Raw genomic sequence first — 11,760 nt, forward strand, 5'->3', positions numbered from 1 at the left:
ATTGAGTTATGGCATGACTATATTTATGTTTTATGCAACTCCGACATTGTCGTACATGTTGCAATAATAGGCAAGTCCGACATTGTTGTACATGTTGCAATAATAGGCAACTCCAACACTGTTGTACAGGTTGTAATAATAAGCAACTCCAACACTGTCGTACAGGTTGCCTATGAGTTGTACATGTTGCATTAGGCAACTCCGACTTGTGTGTTATCATAGATTGATTTATGAGTAATATAGGTTGCCTTAGGCAACTTCGACTCGTATGTTAGCATAGATTGATGAGCACCTAATTTTATTATGATGCTGCTGATATGTAGTGATTTGGAATATTTCTGGATTTACTGTTGATTTGCATTTGATTTCATACTTATACGTAGTATGATTTTCTGGAAACTATACAGGTTTTACAGCGAGGGGCTACAACGTTTTCAAAAGGTTTTTATGAAAATTACTTTATTTTCAGGCCCACTTACCCTTATTTTTTTTGCCCTTCCAGGTTTTAATAGCTGAGCTTTCTTATCGAAGAGTATTCGTGGCAAATCTTGGTATTGGAGATTACCTTTGATGGTATGATTCTCAATCCACTCTACTATACTTTACTTATGCTCTGACGTCACGTGTGAAATGGGTTCTTTCCCGCTCACAACACACTCTTGTATTTAGGCACTTTTAGGTTTAAATTCATTCACATTTTCCACATCACTACACTTTATGGCTTCGTCACATTCTAGGTGTCGGCCAACACAACTCTATTCGGAGTCCTAGTGGACAATTTGGGTCGGGATGTGTCATAAAATGTGCAAATAATTCACCTACAATATAATTTACCTACAATATAATTTACCTATTGTTTAATCAAATAAAATATTAATGTATCTATTGTTTCATTTTAATGGCGATCATATGTCATGGTTTAGTTTTTAGAAATAATTTAGGCACTGTTTAACTTGACCAAAATAATGTAATTACTATTTTAATTTACTTACAAAATAAATGCTATTTGATTCAAAATTAATTTACTTATATTTTACATATAAATATAGATAAATTATTTTTAACACGCATATATAATAACAAATAAAAAATGTCTAATGTATGTAATAATCTATGTAAACTAATTTACCTACAAGGCTACAACATAAAGAATATTAATTGGTTTGTTTTTTTATCAAACAATATTAATTGCTAATCATAATTAGGGTGAGTAATAATATTTATTGACATAATTAGGGTTTTGTGGCATAAGTTGTAAATATGTTGTAATAATTGGTTACGTATTTGTCTACATGGTAGTCTATTTGAATTTTGGGTTTTATTTGAATATTTACTATTAGGTGGGTTTTTGTTTGGAAAGTAGGAGTTTCAAGGGCCTTTCTCTAAAACACCCTAAAATAAACTAATTAAATTTAATGTTAAATGATGTGTTACATTTTAACTCATCTAGAATGGTTAAGATATAGCAAAATGCGCGTAAATGCATAACAACTAAATATAGAGACTCGGAATCCGCTATATTCATACCGTGAGACGCATCACAAAATTTGGCATTACCTCTAAGGCTCTAACCATAAAACCACTAGAATTACGGATAATCACCCTGAATGGCATGTTTTGATTGTTTTCCATTGAATCATATTTATCAATTGATGAACATATTCTGGCATTCTATTAGTCGAGATAATTCTATGCACAAACATTCACATATTACATATAGCACACTCAATGACTCAACATTTCTCTTTCTTCGTTAAATGCTGCACACTGCTTAGCTCTTTACATATAACGTAACTAGAAAACAAGGCATAAACATGAAGCATCATCCTTCTTTGCTCTCGCGTACGTGCCTGCTGGTTGATGAATTTGATGCTATAAGGGGATCCAGGCCTGTTTTAGTTTCAAATTATAGCATAATTAGGATGAAAAACCCTTGTAAACCTCAACTTCACACACAGAAAACTGTTTAGTCCTTAACTAATGGATACGCATGATTTATATTACACGGGTTTAATGTGCACACCTTGATTAATCCTGTCTCGGTACCACATAAGATAATGTCGTTTGCTGTGAGTAGGCTGGTGATTCTACTTCCTGCTGAAATTCTTCCCACTTTCTGCTGTGACCCTCTTAACCATATCTGTTTTCGCAAAGCGTTTGTTTCTCAACAAAATTGGACATGCTGAAATTTTCATTTTGGAACATTTTGTGTGCGATAACGGAGTACACTTACCTGAATGCAGTTTGTTGCTGGGCTGCAGTTAAGGTATATGAAGTCTTCCACTATTCCCATTTCCTTTACTCGTTCTCTTTTCCCGGTTTTTAGTGACATTTGAGGTCTGATGTGTCTTCTCCATTCCTGAATATTATACACAGTTTAATCAAGTGAAAGGCTCTCTCTCTCTCTCTCTGTGGGCTTCCAATTGTAATCCTTACCTTCAAATTTGAACCTTCCACGATCGAACTTGCACTGTAAAGCCAATCTTTGTATGTTACAATTGCAGTGATAGGCCTTTTTTGCAGCTTCCAGAACTTCCTTGCTGCTTTGATCTCTTGTGCCCGGTTGTTCATGATGGAAAACTCCTAAACACAGTGAGATGTCACTTAATGTTGTTTTAACGAGAGCACGAGCGCATGATTTAGTATATACAAGACCTTTAAACTGACCTGTATACTTGAGTCCTTGCAACCTGCAAAAATCTTCCCCTGAACCACTGCCATGCACTTCACCCTTTTACTCTTGCAATTATATTTGGCCTTTCTTGATGCATCAAACACCTGGAAAAAGATACGTCGTTCTTAGCTTGACACTTATTCAGTAATAAGTTTCCATGGATTTGTCAGTAATGTGGCATTGTAAGTACCTTAATTCCATGGCCATTGGTAGTTGCAAATATCATTTGACCGTGCGTATTAAGGTGCTGAACTGGTTTCTTTGCTGCTATCACCTCAATGCACTCCAATTTCCTGTGAACCACTTGCCAGACCTGCAGAAAGAAGTTCCATTTTGCAATTTAATTTATTTTTGTATTGCATACCAAGTGAAGAAACGTAAGTGTCGCTGCTGCAAAACTTTACCATACCCTAATGGTTTTGTCCAGTGATCCGCTTATAAGGCTGTCCCCCGGTTCAACAAGCGAAAAACACGTAACTGCCTTTTTGTGCTCTTTCACGTCCCATACAAGGGTGGCTGATTGCCCCTTGATGTTCCATACCTGTTGGATGAACTCACAGACACGTAAATGATCGCGCCATCATATAAAATTATATTCAAAATGTTTGATCGATGTAGATTCTTCACCAAGAAATAAGAATATGCATACATTATATGATTACCGAGTGTCTGAAGCACATAATTTTAAAATATCATACCTTAATAGAACCATCTGAGTATCCACTGCAAAGAAATCCCTTGTAATAGATGAGGGCACATACAGCTCCACTGCAACCGACACCGACCTCAAGGATTTGTGTGTGAACACACGAAATACGCTGCTTTACCGTTATAATGATTCCAACAAAGACAATATATAAATCTGTTAGTAATGCTCACTACTTCAAAAAGGAAAAGAAATCGCTGAAATTGCACCGGATAGACTGATGGCAGACTAATCCGAAAGCTCTCGAGTAATTCTGCAGACAAAGTTTGAGTACTTACTGATAAAAATGGCTGAACATAATCAGCTACTTTATGTAATTCTTCCGCCATCCATGTTACACTCGACAAGCGTCTTAGTGATTCTCGCACTCCTTCCGAGAAATGAACTAATTTTTTCATCCCTACATGATCAAACCATTTGAGTTTGCATAGAATGAACTGTGTTCTTCACTATGTTACCAATCTGAAATTATAAACATGTGCTACTCGTTGAACGTTCACACTTGACAATCTCGTGCTTTTTAGTTACAAATGAGAAGCATTACCTTTACCAGAAGCATAGTTGTATATGCAGAGACATGCTAGAACTCTTTCTTCTAGCTCCATTCCGGGATGCAAAAATTGCTCAACTCCGCTAAGCAAGATCTCACAAGCAGTAAATTTTACGCTCTCTGGACTCTTCACAATTTCAAATCCAAGCCATGCAACAGTTGTTAGACAATCCCTTGAAACACTCCTTATTGTACTCTTTAGGCCCTTTGCTAGCGAATGGAAAACCGGATTCCCAATGTTAATGATGCTTCTGGCAATTTTGCTGCACCATGTGTCTGTTCCAGCATCCTGTAAATTTGTGCAATTTTCTCTATTGGCACATTTTGTATTGATTGATCGTAGTTTATATTATAACACATTCGAGTTCAAGGCTCACCTCTAAGCAATCATCCGACCAACAAATGTTCTTGATCATGTTTCGTTGATACGAGGAAGTCAAGCATGCCTTTTTAACCAACCATCCTATTGTGTATGGTTCTCCTGTCCAAGAATATGTTCCACCGAGATTCGATATAATGAATGCAGATAATTGTTGTGCACCACAGCTTTCTTCAGATGCCACTGACTTGAGAAGAACCTGCACTGCTTCTTCTCTGAATATACTCTTACAAGTGGAGTTATCCTGCACATATTCATTCGCTGTCAATAGGAGTGTGTGTTGTGTTAGATTCCTACATAGCTTGATGATATTTGTTCTACTTACTAGTGTATCTAAATGAAGCAGCAAATTTGCTGCCAAAACTTGGTATTCGGGTTCAAATTGTTTGATACACAGCATGAGTGAGTTCATAATGTTCGTGTTTCCTTCGCGTTGTAGCCTCTTCAGCAAGGTAATCGTTGATGACCTGAAAAATTAGAATTTGATGTTGGACAGCCTCATAATTATTTAAAATTCTACATTTCTTGATTTCATTCACAAACTTTAAATGACTTGAATTGTTGTCATAAAATCTATTGGAATTTGAAGAATATTTTCATACCGTGGCATGCAAAGAGCATGATGGAAAAATTCGAGTGCTATGAACTTGGCATGCTTGTTGTTACTTTCCAGAAGCCGGACAAATGGAGCCACAGGAGCTAATTTCGATATATATCTTCGGCTATCTCCATCATATTGTATGCATTTTACAAGAATAGTTGCCAAGGAGATCAATTCTTCAATGTTGGTGTCTCTTGCAACATCTAGGAGCCCTTCAAGAACATTAGGAGAACTGATCTCAGCCAAGTGCACGTTGTTCGTGGCATGGTCGAATGCAGTTACTAAAATTTCAGTAATCATCAGGCATGCTGTCATTGGAGATGGCAGTGATCCTGACCTACACTTGTAACTATTCGAAGTGCACATGATCCCCGCCAATGTAGGTAAAAGTTCGAAAGTCTTAATTTCTGCAGGAGTTGGATTCATTAAATAAAATAGTACTGCTGCCTCCTGCACATTTCTTTTGAGAGCACTTGCGAGATCAGACAGCTGCAGACCTTTCTTCTTGACATCTTCTATAACCGACTTATTTGCTGCAGCAATGCTGGTTAGTATCGAAATTGATGCCCTTATAACAATGTCCTCTGTCGAACTAGAAATGCCTGCTAGCAATTGATCCAAGATCATGTCTTTCAAGACAGCGCAGTTTTCTCCGTTCTTTTCACCCAATATTTCGTATATTGTTGTCACTTCTACAACATGATCTTCCTCCCATTTTCCTAATCCTTCCGAGTACAATAATTTTGATATTGCCTTTTCGGTCATATGAAATAGTTCACTTTTGGAGTCTTTTGCAGGGTGTGAACTTACTTCGTGACCACGAAAATTATGCTTTCTTCGTGCACCACTCTGTTGGTGATCCATCTGGTTGATCATACAATGCTGCCGAAAGGTCTTTGATTTTTTATCTCTGTGTTCAAACAGGGTTAAGTTTAAACTTTTGATTGAACTGGCGAATCCACTGGCAAGTAACGCAGAGTTATTTACTTCCAGGACTTCTTTACGCACTGACTCCTGCAGCTTCCTGTACAGTCAGGGCTTGTAAATTAGTACAATATATTGAGTTCTATCATTAGATTTTGGGTGGTGACCTTTACACTCGCATTTTCTACTTCTGAAAAAAGAGAAAAACAAAACAAAAAATAGGTAGATTTGAGAGTATGAACTAACCAGTCACAAATTTCTGACCTGGGAAAATCTGCACTACTTCTTGTGGTTGTCAGTGAACATTCACCGTAATCCATGACCTGCGAAACAAAGAAATTATGAAATCTTAAAACGAAAGCTTACTGGTTTATTGTAGTAACTAAATTTTGTTAAGATAGTAATGTCTTTCGAAGAAAACCTCTGACTCAATGTCATAAGCAGAAAAATCGGAGCATGAACCCACTGAAGTTCGCATATCAGATTGCGAGTCATTCAACATATCGTGGAGTCTTTTGATACTGGAGCCCCTTTGAAGCTTCTCGACATTAAAACTAGTCACTTGATCTAAATCCTTTGCAGTTTTCTCATATTCTTCAAATTCCCGGATGTAGATGGAAAAAGTCTTCATTTCATCTCCCATGCCACCGCCAATATCCTCTCGAGGATCAAAAGGGTGCACCTTTACATGGCATCACAGCAAACAAATTAAACATAATATGCAAAAGGGTTTTTCTGATCCAAACTTCTACAGAAAGTGCGTAAGAGAAAATCTTTCGAACTTGTGTCGCGTGTTGAATTTAGACATTGATATTAGGCTTACCTCCCAGTGCTCAATTGTACTCGAAGAAAACGAGCTGGTAGATTTTTCATGCCTGTTACAAGGAGTGATTATTCAGTTTTAGTTATAATTAAGGCCTTTAACATCCAAATATACTCGAGAAGTACTCACATAGAATATTGAGGCTCAGTGTCACATTCCCACCGAGGAGTCTCTCCGTACAACATGACCTGATAATACATCAGCCAATCTCTCCACACCCTCGCCATCCGCCCTATTGCTTCATCTTCCTCCTGTTCCACGTAGGGAAAATTTGACCCCGCGTTCCCCCTCCCCCTTGTTGCTTGCTTCCCACACTTGGCGGTGCGTGATGGGAAGAGCCTTTCGCAGAGTTCGGGTGCGAATTCTGTTTGAACAAGCCCCGGGGACACCAGCACTGCCTGCAGGAAATGCAGCGCAACCTGCCACTCGTCCTCCTGGAGCTTCCTGACCAATGAGAGGTAAAAGTAAGAGCAGCAGACCAAATACCGGTTGTGAATTCCAGCTGTGACACCGTGCTCGTCGAGCAGCGCGGGAACCTGCAGCATTTGCTCTGCCTTCTTCAGCAGAGCTGCTTTCTCATCCAAACACTTTTCTTGAATTGCGGCTTCGATGCTGTCAATGCCCCAGTAAAAATTCGATAACACAGACTGCTCAGAGAACTCAAAGAATTTGTGTTTTCTAGCAGTGGTAAACTTGGTGGCGCATCTCATCCGGATAGAGTTTCTGGTTTTGGCATTTGATATGAGTTTGTGGATGAAGTTGTTGACCGAAACGACAACCCCCCATATGGATTTCAAGTTCAGTCTCTCTTGATCGTGGGATGAAACCGACCCCAAAACCATCGAAGCAGAAGAAGAGCTGGCTTCCATTTCCAAGTCTGATTTCTTAAGAGAAGAAAGAGTATTGCCTTAGAGGATAAGGGCGGGAGAGATGAATGAGACAACAATAGGCTCTAATTATTCTAGAGTACATTACTGCTTGACATACGCTGTAGAGTTTAACGATTTTAGGTGCGCTCAAGAGTTCAAGGAAACTTAACGTCGTTAACGAGTGGATGTGATTCACTTACAAGACAATGTATGTCGTATACTACACATGGATGTACAATCAAAAGATCGTTGATGAGAGAGAGATTGAATGTTTAGTATATAAATAGTAGTGTCAGTTGAGTCTTTTCCTTCGCTGTGGAGGTTGAAATTTGGATCCTTTTTTTTTTTTCCCGTGACTTTGATCCAGGAAGTTCCAGGCTCCAATGGACCCTCAAATTTGTTTGCTTGCTGCAGAAGACAAAAAGTAGACCGTTGCCACCATTGATGGAGGGAAAGATGATAAAAGAAAACATCATTCTTGTGGTCACCTTTCACACGTCCTAAGAAATTTCTTAACCCAAACCCCCCATCCCCTCCCATCTTTGCTTTGCACAAGCAACCTAAACCAAGTTTGATTGTACATAATATTGGTAGTATTCTCTCATCGAACTTATATTGTGTGACGAATATTTGTTTTTCAAACTATGAAACTGTATTGCTCGTTTAAACGAGAACTATATAACCTGGTTGATAGTCCTATTTTAGAACTTAACAATATAAACACGTTACATTGTTACACAACTTACCAAGAAAACTTCTATAGTATTTAATTATTCGAAGGGGGTACTTTGACATGTATCAATTTATAGCACGAGAAATTGTGGAGACCGTACTGTTGATTAATACGAGAGAACTGAGCTTAAACTTTTTTTAACAATGAGAAGATAAGTATTTAGAAACCAGCTTAGAATTTAATAGGAAATTAATAATACAATTGCTAATAGTTTCAGAAGAGTGCAGCAAATTGTACTAATTCTCCGTTGGCGTGAATTGACAATGGTGCACTACGGAATCACAGATAGCATATTGACTTGTCAGAACGGGCCGAACAGGCCATGTCATGTGCGCCAGACCATCTGATTCTGATTAACAAACTTTTACTATCTTTTAGGGTACTGCTAAGAAGATCAATTATTTAAATTATATGTTGTAAATTATATAATGTTGTTATTGATGAATGAATTATTATTAAGTGTTGATTAACATGTTTATTTTCTATTGATAACATATCTAGTGGCGTATCCAAAATTCGAACATTGGAGGGTCCAATGTTAAAGATTTAAGTTTTTTAATAGAAACAGAGCGTGAAGTGCGCAAAAAAATTTCAATTTATTCGTTGAGGAATTTTGTTGATCACTTGGTAGACTTATTGTCGTCAGTCAAACCATGTCGCGCACATATTAACAAATATCGACATATGCTAAAGCGATCTGATGAGTGCTTTCAGGAGAATATTTCGAGTGTCATCGATACAATGCTGCCGAGATATGCCTAACAGATGTTACATCAAACACTTGGTAGACACAAAAGGGAATCGTACCAAACATCCAAAAGGTTCTCAAAAGACCTTTACATGTATATATTTCGAACTCCACGTGAACCCAGGACCACCTTGGTCCAATGTATATCTGCCACTGCATCTGAACACATTACATAATTTACGTCTAAAAAATTAATCTACCTAACATAGCCTATATTTTATTCTTTACTGAATTTCCACTGAGATCGTTTTATTCTGCTGATAGAATGATTAGTTCAGAGACTTGGCCAGGTTAAGCCAGGTTAAGATTCCTTTTACTAGTTTAAGCCCTATGAAATCTTGAGAGTTATAGACCTAACTATAACTTTATAGTTTATACTATCAGTTGAATGTGCCGCAGTGACATCTCTCCAGAGATGCATGTATGCAAGTCCTTTGCCTGAATACGGTAAAATATGCTTGTATTAACATGCGAGTGCACGGCAACCATATTCCAAATTTCAATGTCCGCCTAAAATCTGGGTCCTCAATTTCGTATTTGGTGTGATGAAGGCCTGCATTGTTGAAGCTGTCACGAAAGGGACATGACTCCATGCAGCTGCACAACCCCATCCCCAAGCTACTAGTGAGCGAAATAAGAAACAAATCAAAACAACGAGTACCAGATCCCCAATTTACGTAGATCACGCTATTAATCACATCTTTTATAAAGTTGAGAATTGGTTGTATAAGTCAGTTCTACCTCGAATTATATTCTATGAAGATTTCGTGAATTATTTGTCAAATGTTTGCATATTAAGTTAACCAATTATTATTTAACAAAAAAAAAAATGTCCAATCGATTATTAAGTCCGTGATTTATCATATAATTAGTTTAGTTTATATTGAATTGGTGTCTAAGACTAAAAGAGGTCGCTATAGCACAGATTGGATTTGGACACTTTGTCTGTCACGGGCACAAAACGTAAATGTTAGCTTCAAAAAAAATAGAAGTTGCAATCACAATCACATGCATCTTCCAAATCAACAACTTGGGAAGGATGTGATTTTTCTTTCTTTTATATTTTACAATATTTGCTCAAAATACACTATTGCATTTCTTTCATCAACATTTCATCAGTTTAATCACTTTTCATCTTTCGTTTTCAATCATAGCAAACATAGTGGATCTGTGACTCTTATAAAGTCTTTAAATATGGTAGACCTGAATTTATTCAAGTCAATTGGAGTAGTATGTTCTTCTCTCTGCATTTAAATTGAAATTCGCATTCCTACAATTTAAATAAATTTGACGTAGAATGTTGATTGTACAAAAAAAAGTCCTTAAATATGCAATTGGAGGAATTACATTTCCTAACTATACATATGAAACTCATGTGAGCGCAATCACATTGGTTAAAGTTGATATATATAGTCTTCCCTCATGCACACCCGAGTTCGAATTCCACTACTTTTATGCTATCTATCATTAAAACTTCTATACCCAATGTTTGAACTTCTAAAATGTTTCAAGTTCAAATATCTTTAATCTCATTGATTATGTTCTTGTTTTAGTAAAAGCAATGAGGTTTAAGGTTTTCATTGATAGAAGAAGAGTTACAGTCAGTGATTAATTAAGCCCACATGATAACATGATTAACAATTCCTTCCCAGAAATGATCCCAGAAACACATGAAAATATTAATTAGCATTGATCTGTGAATGGTTTTAATTAGCATTATGGAATGTTAAGGAGACCACTTATATAAATCATATTTTGTAAATCATATGACACGATTATTAATGATTAAAATATTATTTAAGTATTGATTAACGTACTTTTTTTTTTTTTTTTTTTTTTAACACATCACATATTTTATAAATTTAATCTTAAAAAATAACATTACTCCTTTCCAAAATATATGTGGCCAGGCAGGGGTGGGCTCTGACCATTTTCAGTTGGACCTAGACTGGACTAGAATGGTATCAGAAACTTCAGTCTAAAGCCTGGCTCAAATTAAAAGGTCAGTTGGGGCCATACGAAAAATTAGGAGCAAGTAGCTAAGCCAGTGTCATATCAAAGCTCCCGGTTGAAAATGATAAAAGCAATAAATCAAGCTCACTTTATTTAATCTTTTTTTTTAGGTAAATTACATTTTCATTTTTGCAGATTAAGGCATGTAATAATTTGGTCCTCGTCTTTTATTTTTCAAAAGTTTTGTGTTGTAACACTATTGATCATTTTATCTGCCAAACTATCAAGTTAATCTCTATTTTTTTGTTATACGGCATTAGATGAGATTACTTTCTACTTTCATGTTGATGTTATAGGTCGTTATTCATTTCTTTCTTCTTTTTTTTGTCGTTATAGGTCGATATTTATTTCTATCTATATCTAGAAGTTGAGATTTTATAAGAAAATGTTCCTTCGATATGACTTCGTGAAACAAAAAAGGGCCTATTAAGTGCTACATTGAGAAAGTAAAGTTAACCGTAACCGTATACCTTCAAGCCAAAAACCTAACTTTGTGGTTTGCTATTTCATTCGCATTGAGAGTCGGTGCCACCTTTTCACTCGTACGTCTCAAATTTGTGCTTTTGTTCTCTTGTTTTCAGTTGGTGTCCCTTCTTTTAAGCCCCAATTTTTGAACCCCTATATCTCTACTCTTTCTTTTTCTCCTTCTCCACCCACCACCACCGTCTCTTTGTCTCGTCTCCCTTTTTTTCATCTCTCTTGTCCCTCCTCTGTTCTGGCCCCCTCCTTCGCCCGTTGAC

The 11,760-nt window shown here is 36.9% G+C and overlaps 1 protein-coding gene across 3 annotated transcripts; it reads right to left on the reverse strand.

The window, feature by feature from the left end:
- Window positions 1-1,649: 1,649 nt before the first annotated feature.
- On the reverse strand, window positions 1,650-7,593 carry LOC103943666 (putative E3 ubiquitin-protein ligase LIN-1). Of its 3 annotated transcripts, none has more exons than XM_048572144.1 (17): window positions 6,787-7,593; window positions 6,658-6,709; window positions 6,256-6,516; window positions 6,099-6,157; window positions 4,912-5,934; window positions 4,635-4,776; window positions 4,308-4,553; window positions 3,925-4,219; window positions 3,659-3,780; window positions 3,373-3,495; window positions 3,084-3,215; window positions 2,865-2,987; window positions 2,668-2,778; window positions 2,437-2,583; window positions 2,234-2,359; window positions 2,024-2,140; window positions 1,650-1,890 (listed from the first exon to the last, which is right to left on the reverse strand). In XM_048572144.1, the coding sequence occupies exons 1-17, from the start codon at window positions 7,524-7,526 to the stop codon at window positions 1,873-1,875; spliced, it is 3,837 nt and encodes a 1,278-aa protein (XP_048428101.1). In that variant the 5' UTR covers window positions 7,527-7,593; the 3' UTR covers window positions 1,650-1,872. The 3 variants fall into 3 exon arrangements, with proteins under 3 accessions (XP_048428101.1, XP_048428100.1, XP_048428099.1); XM_048572143.1 differs by having other exon boundaries at window positions 3,373-3,492; window positions 6,081-6,157; XM_048572142.1 differs by having other exon boundaries at window positions 6,081-6,157; window positions 6,787-7,592.
- Between the last annotated feature and the right edge of the window lie 4,167 nt (window positions 7,594-11,760).

This window comes from the organism of the source record quoted next, unplaced genomic scaffold (assembly GCF_019419815.1).
Source record: "Pyrus x bretschneideri cultivar Hongxiangsu unplaced genomic scaffold, Pyrus_bretschneideri_v1 Contig6, whole genome shotgun sequence".
Classification (NCBI taxonomy): Eukaryota; Viridiplantae; Streptophyta; class Magnoliopsida; order Rosales; family Rosaceae; genus Pyrus; species Pyrus x bretschneideri.